A 23,704-nucleotide genomic window follows, 5' to 3' on the forward strand; every position below is an offset into this window, starting at 1 on the left:
TTAATAGTCTCTGCTTAAAACAACTGCAAAATTATATGTTACACTGATGTAAAGAAAAAAACCATAATCTGTAGAACTACAAGGCGTGAATCAGAAAGATTCACTTCAGATCCTAAGATGACAAAGGATAGCTAGAACACGTATCATTTAATTGCATGTTACACAATAACCACTGGAACCCACAACTGGCACGTTTTTGTTAAAAATGAGAAACATTCAGCTTCCAAGGCCAGTAGGGATACAAAAAGTCCAATTTGCTTAGAAGGAATAAGAAGGGAAAAAACAGCCCTCGAAACCATGGCAGGCAGATGCAGAATTGCAATGTGTTTGATCTATTGTGTTTGTGCACTTGAGGTACAAGTGCACAGCTGTCACGCTTCATATGTGTGACAACTCAGCCTATAAAGCACTGGTGTCAAACCGCTCCATAAAGTTCCAGAGTTCATTACTCCTGATTCATCAGCCAAAAGGATGGCCTTGCTCCCTAGCAATAATTTAAGAACAGGGATGAACAAAGTCTTTCCTAATCATAAAATGCAATATCTTACTCTTTCTAGCAAACAGATATCTCATCTGAGATTAGTCCGGTGGCTGAATCATCGCTATCTCCCAACAAAGAGCGGATGCTGACAGGGACAAAAAGAGTGCTGATCTGTTGCTCCATGCTTCTTACTGAAATAAAAAGCTAAGGTATTGGAATGAATGAAAACAAGAGTCACGACAGGCACTGAAGTGTTAATATCCTTCATTTTATGCATTATAGAAAATTACAACTGCATGGAAGCATACGTACCTGGGTCGGTGTTATGCCTGCGCACGCTGGCAAATTGATGCAGGAGTCTGTACGTGCCAGAGGAGCCACATGACAGACACATGCTGCGGCACGCATGTCTCGGTTTACAGGTGAATTAGGGCAGTTCGACCTCCTCTAGCAGACCGCAGCCCCTGCAGGGCCCTGGGAGCGCCAGCTCTTGCCCACACTCGCGGTCGCGCTCCCGCACGGAGGAGTTCGGAGCTCCGGGACCGCGCTCGCAGGAGCGCGGAGCACACCCGGCACACGGCGGGAGCACAGACCGGCACACAGGTTCATGCTGTATTTTTCAGGAACGCGGGGGACACAGACCCCGCACACTCGGGGAACACAGACCCCGCACAAGGGAGCCCCTCATACTTTATTGCCGCCCTCAGCCCCGCACCGCTCCGGGCACCCCCACCGCGTTCACCGCGCGAGGAGGTTTGAACCGCGCCGGCCGCCGTACGGGGGAGGTGCCACCGCCGCTTCCGCGCGGAGCGGCTCCGGCCGCGCCATGGAGCTCCTGCAGCCGGCCGCCCTCCTCCTCCTCCCCTTACTGCTCGTCCCGCTGGCGCTCGTGGCCAGGAGGCGCAGCGGCCGGCGGACACCTCCGCTCAGTCTCCTGGTGGTGGCTGGCTCCGGTGAGTGGGGGTTGTCGCCAGCGGGAGTGGATGGCGCCGTAGAGCGGCCACGCAGTGGTCCTGGAACTGCGAGTCCCGGCATGCAGCGCGGTGCGGCGCCCGCCGGTAGGCCCCGGTGCATGCCGGGAGCTATAGTCGCGGTGCCACGGTCCCTCCACGGCAGCTCTCGCAGCCCGCCGGGGCCGGGCCGGGCCCCCTCCGCGCTGCCACCTGTCTCTGGGTTTTTTAGTGCTCGATTTGAGAAACTGTTAGGCTACGTCTTCATGTGGGGCGTTTTCGTCCGTGTTTCAGAACCTTTCCCTCCGGCAGCACGTGCATTTCTCCAGTCACTCCCGAGTGTATCGATAAACTGGTGCAGGACTGACCTGTGCAGCTGCTTAGTCTGCTGACGAAAAATTATTGATGGTGGTGCCGGGCATGGCTTTCCAACGATCGACACACCCCTGACATACGTGGCGTTTTGTAATTCACCCAAACCACGTTCCTGTGATTTACTCACAAGAGCCTCGCATGGGTCCGTCAGAGGCAGTACAGCTGTGCAAGTCTGTCACCCCATGCTAAGGGGGGCACACACATCTACTACTCCTTGTTACCTCCTCCCCAAAGTTGCAGGGCAATTAATTTGCCCCAAAAAACTAATTCGAAAAGTTGCAATTGACAAATCCAGGCCAGCTTGGATTTCATCACGTCAGTATCCCTTTGGTTTCTGTGCACCAACTAATTGAGTAATGGTCTCAGGATCTTCCTGCAATCTGAGTTTCACTGGCAGTTTTATAATTCTTCAAGTCATCTTTACTTCCACTAGGGCTGGAAATGTGCTTGTTTTCCTTCAGTCCTTTGGAATCTAGTTTGTCTGTATTAAAAGAGTACTTTCCCCATATATAAGCTTACCAGGTGAAATAATTCATGGCAGTTAAGATTCATATAATGTTCAAGGCTATTTGAGACTTTAAGTAGGAGTCTCCTACTCTTATGTGAATGCTCAGATGATTGCATTAAAATTTGTGAAACCTTCAACAAACGTTGCTCACAAGAAAATACCTCCAAACATATTTGAAAAATACAGCATGAAATTGTGTGGAAAGGTGGCAAACTCTCATTTGTAAAAGGGCACACCTGCCTTGCTTGTCAGTCGTTCAGCAGTCACAAGTGCTTCACCTGTATAACAGGTCTCTTAGGAGCCTGGTGACCCTGGTCAGCAGGAGGTAGTAGGAATACATTTAGTTTGCTGTTTTGGTCTGTAACTGCCAGCAAAGTAACATGTCCAGTAAATGCTTATGCACACAGCATAAGTGCAGTTTGATGTTAAGCTGATCCAGTCCAACAGATAAAAGGTGAGCCCGTTCCACTTCACCTGTACACGCAGTCTTCTTTCTGTCCCTTTCCCTGTTGCAGTATCCCTGTAGCTTCAGTTCAGGAAGCTCAAATGACAAAAAAAGATTAACCCTGCCCCCTAAAAAGCACAATTAGTACTTCCTCTCCAGTTTGGTGCCAGTTTAGCTCCCTGAATCAAGTGACCTTGCAGTTGGAAGGTTGTGAACACCTGCTCAAGGGCAGTGGTCAGAGCGCCCCGCGGGAGCAGGACTGTTTGTTTTGTCGGCACCAGGCTGTTACACTGGAGCGGCTGTGAGTGAAACTCCTGCCCAGTTGATTTCGGTATTATGAGCTGGGATAGTACAGTCCCTGCTGAAGAACATCCATCAATACAGCTTCAGTGCATTATCTCCACATTATTTAAACATTTAGTCTTAATCATCCTCTGATTGAATCCTCTACTCTCAGGAGAGCATCACTGAAAGCAGTAGCACTAACACATTTTAAAAGGAAAAGTGACCGATTCAGCTGAAGAAATGGAAAGTTACAGAATTTCCCATATACTAATTCAGTTTGTTTTGTGTTTGCAGGTGGGCACACAACAGAAATCCTGAGGTTACTTAGCTGTTTGTCAGAGTCCTACTCTCCTAGACATTATGTTTTTGCAGACTCAGATAAGATGAGTGAAGCTAAAATACGTTCTTTTGAACAAAAAAGGGCTGAAACATTCCCCAAATCACAGGTAACTTGTTAAATATATTCGTGTAAGGTAAAATGATCTTAACATGACATTCTAATTCAAGGCAATTTGGAAGTGATTCTTTAAAAGGATATTTATACAAACAGCAAGTGCTTTTGATTTTCTGGGTATTGATGATCACTTACACTAAAGTTCAGCTTAGAGTGCCATTCTATAGATACTGGGTTTTATGTTTCTAAAAGTGAGCTAAATAACCACCATTGATTATTGGTGTACTAGAGGGACACTGAAAATGCAAAGCAAATCTACTTAAAAATAGCAAATGCTGTTCTTGCTACCAGTTTTCACAACCACCTTTCTTACTTTCTCTTCAAACAGTCTTTACCTCCTGTTTATATGTTAATCCATTTAAACTAATGAGGGAACATAATTGTAGTGAAAGTGACCGTACAAAGAAGGCTGTCTCTTGCTCAAGAAAAACATGTTGAAAATAAATCTCTTTTAATTTTGTAAATCAGCCAGCCATTGAAATGTTATTTGTAGCTATAAATATACTGGGTCAAAAATATGGTGGGGCAGATTCTTTTTTAATTTGGCATTTCCCTCGATGACACAATGTATTTTTTTAAAATAAATTGTATATAAAAATGTTTTATGTAAGTAAACCTTAATTGAAATTGTATTGGTTTTGTGTCTTTCTAGACTGTGTTTTGGTTGTATTTTAAAATAAAATATTAAACATGTTTAAAAGACATGCAAGGCCTCTGAATGTCAGAGTTTTGTGGCTGATGATCTGAGCAAATGCTGAACTCCTAAAAATAATGAAAAAAATCATTAAAATATCTTGTTTATCTTTTTATCAAAAATTTGCTTGCTTTGAGCTAGTTTGCTGTATGATTAACAGACAGCAGCATGACTGCTGACTTAAAGTGTGATCTGACATCCAGTGAAATTAGTAGAAAGATGGTATTTTTTTATTTAGAAATTAGAATAAGTACAATGGAAGTGAGTGTTCTAACTATAAAATCTTAAGTCGTTTTGAGCAAACAGTACAACACACAGTAAAATAATTATTTACATGGTGTCGATTTCATACGGTGCACTTGCATTGTCTTCAGCAGTGCTACTGGGACAAAAGGATGTAGAACTTGGTACCAATGATTTTTAGAATAAATCCTTTTACTGTAAAGCAACTGCTGCTCAGGTGAGCAACAGGCTCACTTGGCAATGACATTTTTAAGTTTGCTTATCTCACTTCCACCTTGGAAGTTGAAGCCCACAAGCTGCCAGATCAAGTGGGGATGATTTAGTTCAAATTGAGCATGGCAGTCTCTTCTTTCGTTTTGCACTGAGGATGAAAGTTTAATAAAGCAACCAAAGGTTCTTCCTGTTCTGAGAAATCTTGTTTGCTAAATAGCCATTCACACAGTCATATTCACTTACCTGAAAAATGTCCAACCCTAAATTATTAAATTTCTTAAAAATACATATTTTGAGTATTAAAAGATAATTTTCCATTAGTTCACTTGTTTTTGCTAAGCAACTTCCCTTTTATACCCCCTCCAACTGCTAACAGATCATGTAGTTATATTTTCCTTTAACATTGAAAGCCAGAGGAATATTTTTGGCTGCATATGAGTTTGATGTCTGGATAACAGATGCTCATTTTCCTTTGACCATTCTTTTTCCACTGAGCAAAAGTATTTAGAGAGAAAATGGAAGATAAATTTTGGAAAGTAAAGATCCCATGCCTATAACATGTATTTGCTAACTTTCAGAGTATGCTTTCAGGTACTGGCACATAGTATGTGTTTTGTTACTGGGGATGCTGGAGATCATCGAGCATTTAAAAATAATGTGCTTGTAGCTTTTTACAGCTTTGAATAGAAAGAGAAAAGTCTGAATGCTTCCACGCATGGTTATTCCCTTCCTCATCTTGTCAAGGAAGTAAATTTTTCCAGATATAAGGACCAGATGGAAGACAAATTAGAGAAATGACCTAATAGAAAATCAGTGATGTAAAAGAAAATTATAATGTAAAAAAAACCCCACAAATACTTTTCTTTTTAATCTGTGGTCTAGCCCAGTTCTAACAGCTGCAGTATTCAGGGAGAAGGAAAAGAATCCAGAATGAGCATCTTGCTTACAAGAAGAAAAATGCTGTACCTCAACCTACTAAGTCACTTGAAAAAAAGAAATCCAAAATACCTCCTATGAAAAGTCTCTGGTCCTGCTATCACTGTTGCCCCCAGCCTGTAACCACAACTGTTCCATCTGGATGCCCCCAGAGCTGTTACTCAGGGAACCTTCTATGCTCAGCATAGAAAACCTGCTTCAGTTGCTGTCAGCCTACTCTAGCAGCAGAAGGACAACTTAGATTTGTTGGCTGATGAACATGAATTCTTCCCTGGATCTTATATTCCCCTTTGTCATGTCTGAGATGAGCAACCAGATTAACTAACCTTTGCATAAACTTCTTCTGACCATACGTTTCCATTTTTTGTTTCATGAGAGAGACTATGCTAAGAAATCTTGTTTCTCAGCGTGAAAAAGAGCTGTATAAACCCAGTTTCTGTGAAAGCATTGCAATGTGTTCAGTTGACCATATTATAATAATTCACAGCAGTTGCAGTTTTCCACCAGCTTTTCCTTGCATGCTTGCATACACCAATATTAACTAGGTAAAGGATTAAAGCTTCCAGCATACTTTTAAAAAAGAATAGATAAAATCAGCATGATTCTTACTTGAATTCTACAAGTAAATTTCTTCTTTGATACTGTTTGGGGTCCCTGCCAAGTTTTACTGTAATTACTTAGGGTTTTTTAATGATGAAGAAAATCACATGCAGTTTTTTTTGTCAAATACTCTTTAAGACCATTCTTACAGTGAAGGTTCATCTGAATAGTTCCACTGAAACCTAATCTGCCTAAAACTGTCTTATCATACCCATATTTCTTCCAGGACCGAGTACTACGCAAGGGTCTAAACTCCCTTTACAGCATTTCTTTTTATCTCCTGAACTCTTCCAAAGCTTTAAGAAACAGAGAGGTAGTGATAACCAGAAACTGTTGAACAGGGAGCAGGGGGCATGTTTATTTTTCCATATTCTGTTGTCAGAGTAATGCAATCAGAGTTTCAACACCTGCAAATAAAACATAAGAAAAACAGTTTATAACATCTGTTAATGCCTCTTGGTATCACAGCTATTAAAGAAACATATCACAACAAAACAAGTTAATTTTGGCCAAGAAAATTAACAGTCTGTATTTATAAACGTTGGGGTTTTTTTATTTTTTCCACCTTATATATTAGAAGAGTCCCAGTTAGTGCTATTAAAGACTGATTTGTAGTTTGTGTTTACTGTACAGCCACTGTTAACATGATCTTTCCTGGGCACAAATCATCAGGACTAAGCTATAATAATTAGCAGTGTGTATTTGAACTAACTGGGCAGCTTTCAGTATTTATATTTAGTGTTTCTCACTCCCAATTGAAGTTCTGGAGTGGTAGTGATCTGCTGTCCCCGATGAAGCGAGATAAGGACTGCTGTCCACATGAGCAGTGTGTCAGTGTCACTGAGCAGTGCACTGCAGCCTTTATATTTGTCTTTCGTTTAAACAGTCAAAAATTTCATTAGCATAAGGACTGCCTTCTGACATAGCACTAGTTCTTATGTGTAGTTTTTATGTGTAGCTCCTCTGCATCGTAGTAAAAGCCACCTATGAAGAGTGCCGGTAGCCTAACTGCTGTTACCTGCTCACAGTGTTTTGAGACAAGAAGAAAACATCCTTGTTTTATTAATTTGATATCTTTTACACAGTAAATAATCTTTACTTTTTCCTAGGGAAAGAACAAAGAAAATTATTTCTTTATTTTTAATTTAATAATAAGATGTTCTTTCCTCTTTATGCAAATGTTTTACATTTTGAATATGCATCTTGCATATCTCTTGAATACTCACTGGGTACTCATTTAAAGGATAGCAATATTTGCTTTTACATTTTTTAATAGCATTCGCCGGGCATTAACTGAGAAAAGCAGCTGCATTTTCTGCACTGTAAATGCACAAAGGGTTTAAGCAGGCGAGAGGCAGCAGAGTCCCCGTGCGCGGGTTGTGCGATCGGACGGGCTGGCGGCGCGGTGCCCACGAGGTGCCGCACTCGGCTCACACACCGCGGGGCAGCTCCTCCGCCCGGCTGGCTGTGACGCTGGGAATGTTTTAAAGTAACCTGAGAAGGGATTAAACAACAGGTATATAGTTCTAGTATTTGTGTTTACTTTATTGCCAGGAGTGCTAAGCATCACACCACAGGCATCTATGCAAAGCTCTTATACCCGAACATTTCCAGACTAGATTTAAAAAAAAAAAAATATAAAAAAGGTTGGCACAGACAGAAGTAGCAACACTATAGAAGGAACAAAAACATTCTTAGAAAAGTAACAGGTCCAATTATCGTGCTCTCTTCCAGTTCACCCTTCATCGCATTCCCAGAAGCCGTGAGGTTAGACAGTCTTGGATCTCCTCTGTGGTAACAACCCTATACTCCATACTCTACTCTCTTCCTTTGACCAACAAACTGAAACCAGATTTGGTAGGTAAATTTTAACTCGTTGAGAATCAGCATCATAAAAGCATTTGGAATATCAACACATTGCAGACTCTGTCTCATATGCTCTAGATTTACAATTCGCGGGAAAAGTATTTTGTAATATTAAATTAAATGTAGCAGCAATACATCAAGAGAGAACAGGTTGCACTGCTGGTGAATTAGAGCAACAAATACCAGTTTTCCCTCTCAAAGTTTGCAAGTAACATCAGAGTGTGTCATTTCCTTGTTAATGCTGGTAGAACTAGCAAAAACAAAGTTGCTATTCTTGATAATATCTCTTTAGGATTGCAACAGCACAAACTATGCCTGAAAGCCCGGTTATCCTGTTGGCTGGACTTGCTTCTAAAATGGTATGACCAGTCTGGCACAGACAGGTTCAGACCAGCACAAATATATACAGAATCAGTTCTTGTGCTTACATGGACTTTTGAGCTACAATGCATATTTATTTAGTTTTTGGCTGACTGACATTAATTATCTCATCTAATGGCAAAAAACATCACTGCTGAATAGCAACTCCTCAGCACTTTGGTAACTTTTCAAGCTGTTCACAAAACTGCACTCTCATGCTAATTACAGCATTCATTTAAAAATATTCCACAGAGTTAAACAAGTCAGAAGCATTCAGGGCTGTCAAACTGTAGAACTAAAATGGAGATACCCAATCAATAAAATTTTGTGTTAGTGCAAAAGGTACACACTGGACTGCTAGTTTTAAGTCTTACAATTCTGTAAGAGAAAATTTGGTTATAGCTGGTATTTTTCTTTTTTGCTAGACCTGAAAGACTCTGAAGGAATCAGTAATGCAAACTTGAATTTTTTAAAAAAGCATTATTTTAGCAAAATTTCAAATTAATATTTTATGAGGTTTTAAATATTTTATGAAATGTGTAAAGACTAATGCAGATACAAGGTATTTTTCATAATTTCATAGCAGCATCTGACACCCACAGAGGTCATTTGTAAGGAGACTTTTTTTAATTCCCACTGTGAACTGTATGGCTAATTCTAAAGAGGCTTTTGTATATTTGTAGTATTCTGAATGTTTAGAGAGGCTACTGTGAATAATTTGATCTCATTGGCTTCAATAGTACTTCAATAGTACTTCAATAGTTCCTCTCAGATCAAAAGCTACTTGCTTGCTGGAATTTTCCAAGCAATTTACTGTGCAGAACAACAGAAGTAGCTTTTTTGCATTTATTGTTTTTCAAACCTATTCTGAAAAGATAAAGTTGGGAGAGAGGAGAAGATGCCATATTATTCTTTTTACAGAGGTTTTAGTTGGGGCAGGGGAAATAGTCAAGTTCGTTTACATGAAGCAGACAGAGCAAATGTGAGTAATATTTAATAATCACTTTGCTATACCAGTGTGTTAGGTTAATGTATATGTACCTTTTTCCTTCTTGCAAAAGAAATTGACTGAAAAAATCTCACTGTGTAGCTTGTAGGAAGCAGGAAGTTACTAATGTAATTCCATGTGCTCTCTGTTTACAAAAGGAATTTAAGGTGACTGAGATTTACACATAAAATTATTAGAAATAGTTTTGGAGTTAATAAACTATGACAAGCTATCAAAAGACTAGCATTTTCAAAAAACACTTAACCTTGTAAAATTGAGGATACATTTTAGCAAGGCCTTTAAGCCCTTTGTAGTGTTCAAGGGAACCACTGACTCAAAATGATATCCAAAGAGTCTTTATCCATGATTAGAGAAGGGCTGGAGGGGAGGTTGTCCCCAGTTACTTTTTCTCAGGTACAATTATCAACCACAATAGCAGTTGGTAGAAGCATCTCTGGCATTATGCCAAATCTTACAGCACTTGAAAGCTGCTTACATACTACTATTTGTATGGATATCTTAGTTTCAGAATTCTGTAAAATACAGAAACTCAGAGAGCTCCAAAGATTTTAAAACACTTATCCAAGGAGAGTGATTCAGGGATTAGAATGCCTCACATGTCCAGTGAAAAGACTGTGTGGTATGTGAAGCAACTGGTAGTGTTTAATTGCCTTTAGACAAAAAGGTTTGCAGGGAATTGCAACTCACCCTACCCTTGGCAAAATGCAATGCTTAGTAGTTTAAAGAACTAGAAAGGCTGGGACAAATGCTTAAGTTCACAGTACTCATCTGTAACTTTTGGCATGGAAATCAAGACCTGAGTTTAGAAACAAGGACAGTATTACATTATGCTGAGAGCTTCATATTTTTAAACACCAGAGCTTATGGGTACTGTACATTTTCAGTCTAGACACTGGTTCTGTTTAACTGCAGGAGGGAAAGACAACTTTGAATTGCTTCTAAATCATTTGTATGTATGAATGATTCCCAAATCCTTACATTTGCTTTTAGGCTTGTCAGAAATACGTGTATGTATGAAGGAATGACTAAAGTCTTCTCCAGGCACCCAAAAGCTAGAGAAATGCAGAAGTGTTGCAGTTTTCAAGAAATGTAGGACAAGAGAAGTACTGCGAAGGGAACCTGAAACCATTAGGTGCACAAAGGCAAGGTTTGGAACAGATAAGCTTAGTTTGGCATAACTTGCATATCTGCAGAATGAAAATAGCTGGAAAGGGGAAACAGCAAACCAAGCTGCACAGGAGTTACTTGCTATGTGCTTATTTACATGAGCACTGTGTCCCTTTTTGTATCTCACACTGATCTTCTGGCAAAGCTTCTTGGTTTACTTTGCATGAGAAAGCAGTTCCATCCAACCCTTCTTCAAGATAGTGAGTTCAGAAAGAACTGAACAACTTCCAGGAGACCTTTGCTGTCTTGCAGGACTTGACCCACACTTGAAATGGGCCCCCAGAGAGTTTAAGAAATGTAGAAGTTAGCTTAGTTGTTCAGTTTGAGATCATCTTCAAGAGGCCCATTTCTGAGTTACGAACATCTGCACTCTGCAAAGTCAAGTCCCTTTAGAGATATTAAACCAAGTAACAATTAAGATGTCAGAAGTGATGATCAGCTTGTGTTTCTATAGCCAAGAATTATAGAAATATAAGTGTCAGGGTGTTTTGCAAGCAAATGTATAGTGGGCAGTTTTTACAACATTGATCTGCCTTAGGTAGGCTTTCTATACGGTGGCCTAAAATTCCAGCGAAGCAAGGCTTGTGCCAGCACACTCTGCTTACACCTACCTTCGCCCAGAAAAGCTTTTAAAACCATTCATCAGTTGCAGCCAGATTTAGCATGCAGTTGTAGCTCAAAGACTGCAAATTCCTACCATGAAAACAGGCAGCTGGTCAGAGAAGAGAGATTTATTGTTTTCATTGGGAGAAAGGCTAAGAAGATGCATAAAACCAGAACAAGACGTTATAAGATCTATTTTCTAGGAAAAGATGCAAATCCTTCTTAGTTACAGAAATTAGAAAAGCTGCACAAAGATTTTTCCCGAAGATAGAGAAAACTGCTGGATTAGTTGATGTACAAGAAGGAATAAACTTAAGTTATATGATATGCTTTAAGTCAGTCAGTAGATACAAGTTCAAAGGAAACTGATCTTCAGTTTTCTTGCTGCTTACAGAACCATTGTTCTTGGGCTGGTTTGCCAGCCCTGCAACCAGGTTTTCAGGTGATCTAGCCCTTTGTCTGGGTCATGATTATCCTGGTAATTCTGGCATACCTGAAATTCAAACAGGAAACAAAGGATGTGCACCCACCACACAGCAGAAAACTACAAAATACTATATCCAGGCCTTGTTTTCAGCCATAGAGGGGTTATGTAATTGGACTAGTGATTTGTTGCCCTTTAATATAATTAAATTTCACCTAGAACTGTGCAGAAATGCTGCATAAAGCCTTATTCATTAGTAGATTGCACATCCTAGACCCTTAGGACCAGACTTTATTCCTTTTCTGGGGACACTTCTCAGCAGTTCCTACTGCCTAAGGGCCCTACAGAGCCTGAAATAAGCAGATATTTTCAGATCACTGCTATTTGGAAAAACCTGGGTTAAATCAGGCAAAGAAGGCGGTCCTCCCACATTAGGGCCTCCTTCCTGTGGGAAGTCTGTAGTAAGAAGTTTGCATTTGCACAGCAAGAACAAGCTCTGCTGTCTCCCTCCCCACCAGCTGTCAATTGAATGAGTCTCTCCTTGTTAAAACTTCTTTCTAGAAGCCTGAAACCTGCACAGCTCATCATGCATGTAGCCATCTACCTATTCTTTTATGACTGCACATCCCATCACACATGCCTGGTCCCCTGACGGCTTAAACTGACTACAGGCAGCTTCTTATTACAGAAATGTTCACACAGTAAGCTAAATGAAAAGAGACCATTATTTCATTTAGCTAAGATTTTCCATCCTTTGTGCCCTGCCCAAAAGCTCACTCTAAGAAATACTGTGACAAATAGCAAGTTATTGTCCCTATCATGGTTCTTATTGGAACTTTGTGGAAAGCTACAAAATCTGGGTGGTAGCATTTTTTTCTCTATTCACTTCATAACAAGTGAACTTTGTATAATGCCATGTTAAGACTATCTGCTGGATTCTTTTACACACTGAATCTTTCACCACTAATTTATAATTCTTTTGGACCAGACTGACAGTGTGTTTGACCTACTGTTGTTGTTCTAGGATCAAAATAGTCAAAATAAGCAAGAGTAAGAATATTGGATTAAGACCTTCAGTGGCACAAATTGTTTAGTCAAAAAACCCCGAAGTTAAGCTATTAAAATTTGTGTTTAACTTGGTGTTGATGAAAATTAGTTTTATTCACTGGTCCTCTGCCCTGTGTGCTGTGTACTGCTACACTGCACTCACAATGTAGAATCACCCCGCTGAGCACAGATAAACATCTAAAGCTATACCAATTGGTTGGTTTAAAGCTGTAGCTCTGGTCTTTCTGTGACTGCTGATTAGACATGGCTATAGACACTACATTTCAGAGGAAGGACAGAAGTGTTAGTAAAGATGAACTGAGTTCTTAGCTTAGATTTAAGCAGACTTTAGACGTAAAAGAGTCTTACCTCATCAGCTATCAGTTTCATCCTGAACCTAATGAACATCCTGGTCACACTTCCATGTATGTTATGAAGCGTAACAGTCTTGCTCAGTCTAACCACTGGTATGAGATACAGATTGCCAACACCTCCAGGGTTTGCACTGCGAAGGTATTTCAGGCAGGAATTTGATGCGCATTCTTGCTATGCCAACTTCAGTGTTTAGGCAGTAGCCTGAGATATGTTTTATGTACATATAAAATGTCATGTTTAGCTAACCTAAAATACTGCTTTCAAGTTCTAGTTAAATGAATGCTTGACTAATGTAAGACACATTGAGATTTGCAATTAAAGGCTCATTTTAGGCCACTATTACTAATATATATGAGTATATTTAACAGTCCTTGGATTTAATTTCTCCTTTTGAGTAGAAGCAGGCTACTAGAATAAGTAGTACTTTTTATACCAGGAAATATAAAAATTATTTGTAAAACCTCTAAAAGGTTGCATAGTATTTCTCATGGTGACCAAGAGACTGTAGTCAGGTTTAGATTCAGCCAAGGTGACATTGCTGAAAGACAGGTAGTACCTAGTATTTGTAGCTACAAACATAGTTCAATGACTACCATTTCATTTACTTGGCAAAGGCCTTTTACAGAATTGTTTTATGACCAACTTTTTCATCTACACAAAGTCAAATTTCCTTTACTTTGTACAATTTTTGAGCAGCAATAAACCACAGACCCACTCCATAGTAATGTAGGTAGGGAGTTAGTTTATTCTCCACCCTGTATCTGCTTTTTAACCAACCTTCTATCGATCTCCCACAGTTTCTCAAAAGACTCACTGGTTGTTTTGTTGGTCCTACTGACAGTCTGGGTCTTAATATGATGTTTTAATAGCCAACACTAACGTTCCCATAGACTTGAACATTACTACTGTTTTCACACCTGTCATTTATTATTTCTTTTAATTGATTCGTTTTATGTTTCTCATTTTACACTTGGCAACTAGGCTAGGAAGTATGCTAATGGAAACTACCACTCCAAAATCCTTTTAATCCAAATGACAGACCTGCCACCTGTCATACAGGGGCAGTTAAGCAGGGTGCCTAAGGTTAGATTAATTAAAAAAAAATAATAAATTAAAGCCTGCATGTTTCTTTATGCATGCAAATCTAGCTTCTCAACCTTTGCTCACTAAGCTATTGCCTAACTTCTGAGGCTCTTAATGACCCCAGTTATCTTTCCTCTTCATCAGTAAAGCCCTTGGGCATACCCAGAAACAGACCTGAGCTGGTTTAAGTCTTTACAGTGTCATATAGCCACATACATAGCTGAGCTCCTGTGCTCTGCTGAAATCCAGAAACAAGGAGCTTTCCCTCGCTACTTTGTATGTGGATGCTGATGCAAATCACAGTAAGCTGGGCCTGTTCCCTTGTCTCTTGCCCCAGAGGACAATGGGCTGGTAACTCTAGGTCAGGCCACTAAGTGCCTAAAAGGCAGAAGTGACAATGCATAGTGCTGTTACAATTAAATTCTGTTGTTACATCTAGTTCCTAGTGGTTTTGTGAAAACTCTCCTTTTCTCCCATAGAAAAATCCACTAGGTAGGATTTTTGTCTCCCTCTCCCCAAACCTTTATAAAGTAAGAGCTGCAAAAGAGAAGGAGTTAGTGATGCTTCCCAATGTATTTCATTCCATGATGCAAGTAATACTCATTAAAAGAAAAAAAGTACACATTAGAAACCCAGCTGCATAGTGTGCTAATTTAAGTCCTTGCTCTTCCACTTTTCCCCACTCTGGCATTCACCGATCTTATTTATCCTGCTTAGGTAATCTGCCTGTAGGACCACACATGTCTCTGCTTGTTTTGAAGAGCACCTCACGTACTGTGTAAATGTATGATAATAACAACAGCAACTGTACCAACAAATACAGAGGTGGACAAGGAAGGCTTTCATGTAAATGCTACAAGCTGCTGACCAGCCCGAACACAAGCTGTTGATGTAGAACATTATAACTATCTTTTTGCACCCCTGATGATTCAAGCGATTTAGACAGCAGAAGATAAAAGTGTACCTAGGTATAATTCAGTTCTACCTTAATTACCTGATTTCTACCTTAATTACCTGATTTAATCAGACTACACAGCTAGTTTTTGGGGTTTTTTTTTGTCCTATCTTGCATTCTGCAGCTAAGTTCAAACAGAAAATAGGGTGTGAAGTTTTACATGGTTTTATGTACAGGTTGTGGAGGGAACTGGATAAGATCTTCACTCTTCAAAAAGTAATAAACCAGTAGGTAGTTTAGTTTTATTGTTCAAACAGAACCTGAAATTCTTCTTTTCCCCCATCAATAGCAATAATAAGGAATTGCTGAAAAAGGTTCCTGCTTTTTTTTTTAAACCCTAAAAAAATAGCAATTCTAAGCTAGTTTCTCTCAAGGTTCAAAACTTGAATTTTCAGATATGCTAAATAGCAAGACTAGCAAAAGCTTTAACAAGAACACTCTCACTCAGTATTTGGGTAAGGAGCAATCCCTTTCTCTCAAATTCTCACGTTTCTCTTGTTTTTCTGATTACTAAATTTATCTACCCTGAAAGAGTTATTTCTATAACTGCAGTATCTCTGTGTGGATAAGCAATGTGTCTCTTGAAACCTTTTAGGGTTAGTAATTTACTAAAAAAGTAACAATTTTTCTCTGTTTGCCATCCAGGCTTTTGTTGCCACCAAAGTAACTACCAGAAATTGATTCTTAATAGATAGAGTCTGCTATATTTTAACATACTAAAAAAATCTATTCAAGACAAAATAGCATGTACATTTTATCTTATTCTCAATGTATGCTACTGAATCAAAACACATACTAATAAAAGCAATACTCTCCATCCCTGGAGATCTTTATTGAGAAGGATTTACAGGAATTTTGATGTGAGGAATAAGTTATTGTTTTTCAGGTGTTAAAACAGAAAATGTTGACGTGAGAGAAAGCAAGTGCTGTGCCCTAAATCCCATGGTGTGTCCATAGCAGAGCTGTGGGTACAACCCATGCTTTTTGACTCTCCAGGCTTGCATCTTGTTCATGAGCTCATAAGGGAAATATAGTTATAAATAAAATTTGAGATTTGTTTACTGATGCTTTTGTGAGCTTAATTTTACCATTAGAGAATCTCCAACATTGAAAAAGCATGCCCCAGAACTGCAGGGGTATAATGCTTGCCCTGGTGTTTCCCACAGATGTGAGGATTGTTAAGGATACACTGAGAAGTCAAGGGAAACTTTGCGAATTATGGGACAAGAAATGGGCACAGCTGAAACAAAGCCAGATTACAGCAGCTTCTGTAGTGAAGGAAAAATTGTTCAGCTGGATACATCACCTTACAGGGCATTAGTGTGAAGTTTTTAAAATAGTAATATAGTACTAAAAAGAAGCAAGGGCTGATGAGCTCATGAGAATCTGTAATTTACATAGCAGAATACAAATTAACTCATTGTGTTCTTCTCATGCCACAGAAATGGCCACCTTTCCCCATCAAAACAAGAAACACACAAACAAAAACATTCATTGTTCCTATAACATAGGAATATCTAATGGTTTTTTTCCCTACATTGTTAAAAAATAAGTATTGTATAGCAGTTAAAAAGTAGGACTTACACAGATATACAGACATCATGCGGTTAACCCAGTTTGAGTACACTTTGTGTCACTCAACTTACCTTTGCCTTTTTTAGTAGTTCTCTGTCACCACCACCTCCTGTTCCCTTAGTCATATCTCCAGTTGTTTTGCACTGTAGAGTAGGGAACATTACCAGAACTAAGGAGGCCTGAGCAATGTCCTGAATATACTCCAGGAGGTAGCTCCATATCTGGTAAAGTAGTCTTCAGTTCACATGTGCACATCCCACCGCAAACCTCTCCAGCCCCAGGAAGCTGGGCAGTTTTTCTGCTCTTGCCCAGGTAACAAAGGCCAATCTCTGCAGAAGTCATTAAGGAGAACAGCAGGTGTTGACAATTTCTTATGCAAAACAAATCACACATGTTTTCCACTTTCTACTAAGTTTGGGGGGACTTATGTTGTCCTCCCTTTGATTGGTGTAATTTGGGAACATCAGTAGTACTTAAACACTTGCTTATTGAAGATATACAGCAAATGTATGTTTACGTATTTATGATAAAAACTGGAAGTTTTCTGCTTTACTCATTTTTGCTTTAATCAGTGGCCTGACATTTAATCCCAGTGAAGCTGTGAGCTCTGCTTTCAGTGTTTTCACTGGTAAATGTCACTCTGCCACAGTGCTGCATTCACCAACTCTGAAGTAGCTTTTATCAGCAGTGGTGCCATGTGCCACTGTTCTCAGTGTGCCAGACTGCTGGCTTAGCTTATTTTCTTTCAACAGCTGTGGAAAATATCTGAAACATAAAAGCAAGAACTATTCAGTTTTTATATGAAAGTGATTAAAATGAAATTAGATTTATAGAGTAGCTAAAGATAAATTTTGTATTCTGATCCTTTACTTTTAAACCTCCATTAATATACAGCTTGGTTAGTTTATTGTACTGTTTAAACTCTGGTTAGATGGAATTGGTAGAGGTTTTTAGTATGTACAACTTAGTTTACAGACCTAGCTATGACCCCAGGCAACCAGTGAGCCAATTCAGCAGTGAGCTGGGCATTTCTTTGCATTAGAGGTGCATGTAAGTGGTGTAGAGAGACCTGTAGCATTGGCTTCTGGAACAATCCCTTACCACTTGTTGGCAACAAAGTCAGATAGCCCAGTGACTAAGAAAGTCTTTGGGCAGTTGCAGTTCAAAGGTGACACAAAAATTGTCTTTGGCCCTTCTTTCCCCCTTTCTGCTGCCTCCTTAAGGGAGGCTGAACCAAATAAACCAGAGATTTTTGAGACATATCTCATGCAACACAAATATTCTACAGGCAGCCTTGTAGCTAAAGTAAATAGATATTGGGAAACACCCTGAAAAGCTGATTGACCTTGTAGAGGCCCTGGTCCCTTCTTGCCCAATAGGTGCCTGTCTCTTCCCTACATACTAATGATTGCCATTGGATTCACTGAGAGAAACTTCTATTCTGCTGGAGAAGAAAAACAAAAGTTGGTCTTTTCAAGGTGTAAGACATCAATCATTCTCCAAAAGTTAGTTTTGAATAGTGTTTTAAAATTCACTAGTAGGGTGGCTCATCTTCTCTTACATATTTAAGGAAGGCTGTACATGATTCAGTTCCTTTCCACAGTCAGCAAGTTTGTATACTGGCAGGAGCTGAACAGTAGCATTTCTAGCTTAAAGTTCTGCAATGGTTCCTCTTCTTTATGATGTACATATTTATTTTCTCAGAAGTTTCCCCTGTATCCCTTGAAGAGTGTGTGATGTTGGATTCCAGGCAGAAGGAACACTGGCCTCCCTTCCTGCTGACAGTGTGAGAGGGAGTAAGTAGGACTGGTCAGACCAGATTTTTGGAGGGGAATTGCCACTGCAATTGCAACTGCACCAGTTCTAGGTAGGACATGTCTCTAGACACGCACTGAAGGTTAACTGAAGGTTAATTTTTAGTGTTCAGAGAGATTGATTACTAGTTTTGATTTACAGATCATGACCCCCAATTCAGATAGGGACCTATCTGTCTATGGGCTTCAGCAGGTTTACACCAGAGTCTCTTTCAGAGACTAAATCCAAGCATTTTGGAATAGCAACATCTATAATCAGAGTATTTTATGAGCATTTGGCATACATAAATCCTATAAAGCCACGTCTGCTTTGTTTTGTTTGAACTGGTATGTGTGGAAGGGGAAAGAGCAGAGGACATGAGTTATGATCATATCATGGTTTTTTAGAGATGCCAAGTCCATAATTTTCCTGATCCTTTTCCCTGCATGCAAGTGCTTTTCCATGAATCAAAGGGCATTTGAGAAGCACCCTACAAGTTAGTCAGTAGAAAGTATAAATTGAGTGCATTATATCAAAACCTGGATATAGGAGAGGTATTTTATTATGATTTTAATTTTGATGATTGCTTTTCTGTTTTGCGCCTCAGCAAAATAACAGCAGCTCAGTGTGGCCTTTAGAGCTACATAGAGGTTTGCAAATAGACCTGTTTACCATTTTCATTACATGATCTTTTGTGAGTACACTTAGTTTGGAATTCATTGTGGCATTTACCTTTGTGTGTGCATTTAGATGCATGGTTTAGTTCACAGGTATGGAAAAGTTACTATGGAATGCTAAAAGGCAGTGTGTGTGGTTGGTTTATGCCCTTCCTCACCAAGACGTATAAAATACAGCTTCTTCATTCTCAGCAGATTATAGAGTTTAAAGTCCCATGGATTTACTTGAAGTCAGGCTCAGCAGGAGGTTTGAAACCACAGTTTGAAACCTCTGGTTTCAAAATAGTATGCAAAGTTGATGTGTTCAGCTGCTTTGCTTCTTAGCTATATAATTGTTATTATAAAATCAGTGCACCATTTCATGTTCCAAATACAAGAATGTGTGGACATTGATACCCTAAAATTCCAAGATTAAAAACGTGTGCAGCATGTAGCTTGTAAGGGACTTTGAGAAAACATCAGCAAGTCTTGCATGAATAAATAGTTCAATTAAGATCAACAATAAAATTTTGCAAATAGTATTACATTCTGTTGATTCTGATAAGAAACCAACAGCAGTATGGCCATCACATCCCCAAGCTAGATTTCTGGGGCTATGATAGAGACACAGTATAGGTGAGAGAGTTTAGAACTCAGAAGCACCAAAGCTGTTACCCCTTTTAACTGAGGCAAGATGTTGCCAGCCAGTTTATCAGTGGGATCTTGCCCTGAAGCTGGGAAGGAAACATTCTGAGATGATTGCTACAGCCCTGAAAGAGAAACTCAGATTTTTTTTTTCCCCACCAGTATAATATTTTTCACAGGCTGGTGAACTTGGAACAAAAAAAAAAAGTGAGTTTATAGGATATAGAGCCATGATTTTATAAAAGAACTCTTTATTTCCATGTAACCCCAGCTGTGCAGAAAAGTGCTGATTACATGGTATTATTTAAGTTTAGTAAGAAATTCCTCGCCTGATATCCATTTTGATACCAAGTCAAGTGCCTAATGTACCCTGGTTTAAACCTTTTACTTTTAAGCAATCTGGTTTTCAGTTGAATAATGTCTAAAATTAAAAGAGTACTTCCTTTTACTGTTAACATTTATAAGTGAATTTGAGATCCTCTGCTACAAGGATGTGACATGTTTTTACCAAAACACCTTCCTTCTGTATGCTTGTAACTATCTACTAATGTTTATTAAAAATAAAAAATAAAACCCAATCATGCTTATCAGCTAATAGAGTCTCGTGAAGGTCCTAATTCATCAGCACATTTTTCATGAACTCTTAAATATTCTGCTGACTTAAGCCAAAGTTCAAGAGGTTTATAACTGGATCTCAGGTTTAATAATCCTAATTAAACTTCTTTCAACTTATTAGGTGCATAGATTTCATGACTGATACAACACAAAGCTGTGACTGAGACTAGAAACTGTTTAAGTTATATACCCAAGGAATTCTAAACTTTTCCTTCATAGAAATTAACTGTGCCATATCGAAGCTCCAGGACATGTAAATAAATATTTTTTGGCACTACTTTGAAATAATGTCTTTTCTTTACCCCCCCCATTTTTTCATATTCACTTGCTTGTTCTGTTTTTTTCCAATATATTTGGAAATATACTTTTTGTGTAAATGTAACATTGAATGAATATGCACATTTTTAATTCTTTACTGTATGGAAAAACTCATGGTTTACTTTTGTAATATGTTTCATCTCTTTTAGATATTGTGCAATGGACCAGGAACATGTGTTCCTGTCTGTATATCTGCTCTTCTTCTTGGCCTTCTAGGAATAAAGAGATCAATCATTGTATATGTAGAGAGCATCTGCCGTGTGGAGACTTTATCCCTGTCTGGAAAGATTCTTTACTACTTTTCAGATTATTTCATCGTTCAGTGGCCTCATCTAAAGGAAAAATATCCCAAGTCAGTATATCTTGGTCGAATCGTGTAACAACAGAAGACAAGCTTTACCTAAAATAAACTCTGCAAGCTCCTCACTGAAGAATTGCATTCATGTAGCAATTTATTTTCAAGAATTCCTATTAAGAAATGAAGCTGGTACTGGAAAATGAGGCAATAATAAAGATATATCTACATTTAGGTAAAATTTTTGTGTAGTTGAGTTTATTGCTGTCATTTAGGTCTGTTTACCAATACACCATAATGGCTTTTAAGTCAATGCTGTCTCTGTTTTCATCTAGTTTTCCTGCTATGTGAATGGTAATTTTTGTCTACAAATAAATATGGGAATTTGTATGAATGTAACATTTCCTTTAAGGAAACTTTGTGTTTTCTAAATTGTAAGCAACAAAGTCTTTTTCTAGCACAACAGACTTTATTTCCTGTATGCTAGCAGTGAAGTCCCTTGTGAATCCTTAGAGTATAAAGGAAACAGTTATATTAAGTTGGCTTCATGACAGTTTGTACTCTACAGTCTTCCAAACCCCCCAAAGCATTAAACCACTATCATTTTTCCTCTGGTCTTGTCAAAGCTGCCCTTATAATCTGTTGTGCACCTTTTGTAGTTAAGATAAATAAAAAGGTGACAAGTGTCATGGTATAGGCACAATACTTACCAATTTAAGAAGTACTTTCTTCAAAGCTTAGGTGCAAAAAGCCTTACCAAGTCTATATCAAACAGAGCAAACTGTCAATTGGGAAAACAACAAGTTCAAGCTCTAAAATATAGGAAAAAATGTTACTATCAGTAACAAGGGAAGGAACAGAGTTTCCCTCTCTTTTCCTGATACAGTGAATCTGACTTTCAATATATCCTGTTTTCTTAATTTAAGCACCTTACTTTCAGCAGTACAACATGCTCTTAAGACTTTGCCATGGAAAATGGTATTCTGTACATTGGAACAACTTTTAAAAGGTATTTTGCTGGAGCTAAGTACGTGAAAGCATACTCTAGCACTTCACATTCATCTGGTGAAATGTAATTCTACACACTATCCCACCTATAAAGCAATATAAACACATCTGTCATCTGCACACACACGGAGCTATGTGGCTGGCTACAGAAACACATACAAAGAAAAAAGCTCAAAGAAAAGTAGAAACGCCCAACAGAGTGCACAGCCTGGCTCTGGTGAAGCCAACAGCAGCTCCTCGCGCTGCCGCAGGAGGAGGCTCAGCCTCAGAAACCTTTTCCTCAGTGTCTGATACAAAACATTGCAGCAGCTGTTCTGGTAGGGAATGGGGGGGGGTGGAATTCAGCTGAACAGAAACAGTGGTTTCTGCTGTCAGGAAACAAGGGTCCAGAGGAATAGTCTGCTTTATGCAGAAAATCATTAGAAATCATCAGAAAACATCATGCAGAAAACTACTGCCCGGATATTGCGAGGCCCTGTGGGGAAGGCAATCATTATAACCTGTCCAACAGGCTTAATAATCCTCATCATAAGTAGAGTCCCTTGATGTGGTCACATGTGAGTTCAGAACAGGGAGTTTTTGTGGGTTTTAACTGAGATTATGTCTGAAATTAAAGAGCAGTTAATAGGTTAAGGCTATGTGAGAAGGACTTTGTGCAGCACATACTGAGGTCCTTGAAAATGACTTGGCTGAAGTAAACCTAATGTGTGCAAGGGCTTTTTTTCCCTGAACTGGAGAGAGGACTATCTTATCGTGACTTTCTGCACAGTTGCAGATAGTTTAATAAATCGGAGATACGCTGGACCTTATTATGTCTAATGGTAGTTTATTTTAGATTAGTGCTTTCTGTGCTGAATCTTGCTTTGAATCTTGCTTTCTGTTTTGCAAGGGAACTAGAGTAGAGGGGAAGAGGACAGAGACAGCCTCTTCCTCTGCTCTGGATAAGGGGCAGCAGCACAGGATCAATGCCCCGAGGCTTAGAGAAGCATGAGAAGAGAAAGGCAATGAATGCTTCCATTCATGCACCACATCCTGTGCCTGAGTAGCCCACTGGCCTAACAGTGAGGCAGCCGAGGCTCAGATAGCAGAGTTCACATGCTGCTTCTGCTTAGAGCAAAGCAGAAGGTAACACATCCTCATCCTGCTCTGGATTTATACCTCAGTGAAAGCATCTCCAACTGCTCAGTTACTCCCTTAGTGCCCTGCCCAGGGCAGGATTTTGGGATTTGGTGTGCTTTCAAACTGTGGGTTCATAAACTTTATAAGTCTGCCTTTGAACACCGGGGAGCTCCAGGAATTTTCTTCCACCTGTCACCTGCATGGCAATGATAACTGCCAAAAGAAAGCCTGTTCAGACTTGTAACCTCCCATGTAAACATTCTGAAGGTAACATGGATTTCTTCACAAGAGGCTGTTCTGAAAAACTGAATTGCTCCAGGCTATCTGATGTGGAGGAGTCTCATTTTCAAGGACTTTTCCCCCTTTACTTCACTGCCAGCCTTTTGGGGGGGCAAAGTCAAGAGAATCTCTGCCCACGTTCCCCAAACAGCATGTTTTTTTACTCTGTTTGGTCAGCCTGGGAGACACATGTTTAAGTAGCACATAATGAAGTGGGTTTTAATCCAGATAGTTGGCTATGAGAGGGTGGGATGGTACCCATTCCCTTGTATTGCTATTTTCCTTACTGGCTCAAGTGCCTACTTGAGTTAAGAACATTTACTTTTT

The 23,704-nt window shown here is 39.4% G+C and overlaps 2 protein-coding genes across 3 annotated transcripts in view; one reads left to right on the top strand and one right to left on the bottom strand.

Annotated features, from left to right (window-relative positions):
* The window catches only part of LOC108503326 (transmembrane protein 56-B-like), a 40,919-nt gene extending 39,707 nt beyond the window's left edge, over window positions 1–1,212 (bottom strand). For both annotated transcript variants that reach the window (XM_017827206.1, XM_017827204.1), the window contains exon 1: window positions 794–1,212. The gene's annotated coding sequence lies outside the window, so the exon portion shown is untranslated. The remainder of the gene's footprint in view (window positions 1–793) is intronic.
* Window positions 1,213–1,269: 57 nt separating this feature from the next.
* ALG14 (ALG14, UDP-N-acetylglucosaminyltransferase subunit) lies at window positions 1,270–21,565 on the top strand. Its single transcript, XM_017827208.1, has 4 exons — window positions 1,270–1,434; window positions 3,339–3,490; window positions 7,919–8,041; window positions 20,826–21,565. Exons 1-4 carry the CDS (start codon window positions 1,308–1,310, stop codon window positions 21,054–21,056), a joined length of 633 nt encoding a protein of 210 aa, XP_017682697.1. The 5' UTR covers window positions 1,270–1,307; the 3' UTR covers window positions 21,057–21,565.
* The last annotated feature ends 2,139 nt before the right edge of the window (window positions 21,566–23,704 follow it).

The sequence above is a fragment of the Lepidothrix coronata genome, unplaced genomic scaffold (assembly GCF_001604755.1).
Source record: "Lepidothrix coronata isolate B3197 unplaced genomic scaffold, Lepidothrix_coronata-1.0 Scaffold136, whole genome shotgun sequence".
NCBI classification, from domain to species: domain Eukaryota; kingdom Metazoa; phylum Chordata; class Aves; order Passeriformes; family Pipridae; genus Lepidothrix; species Lepidothrix coronata.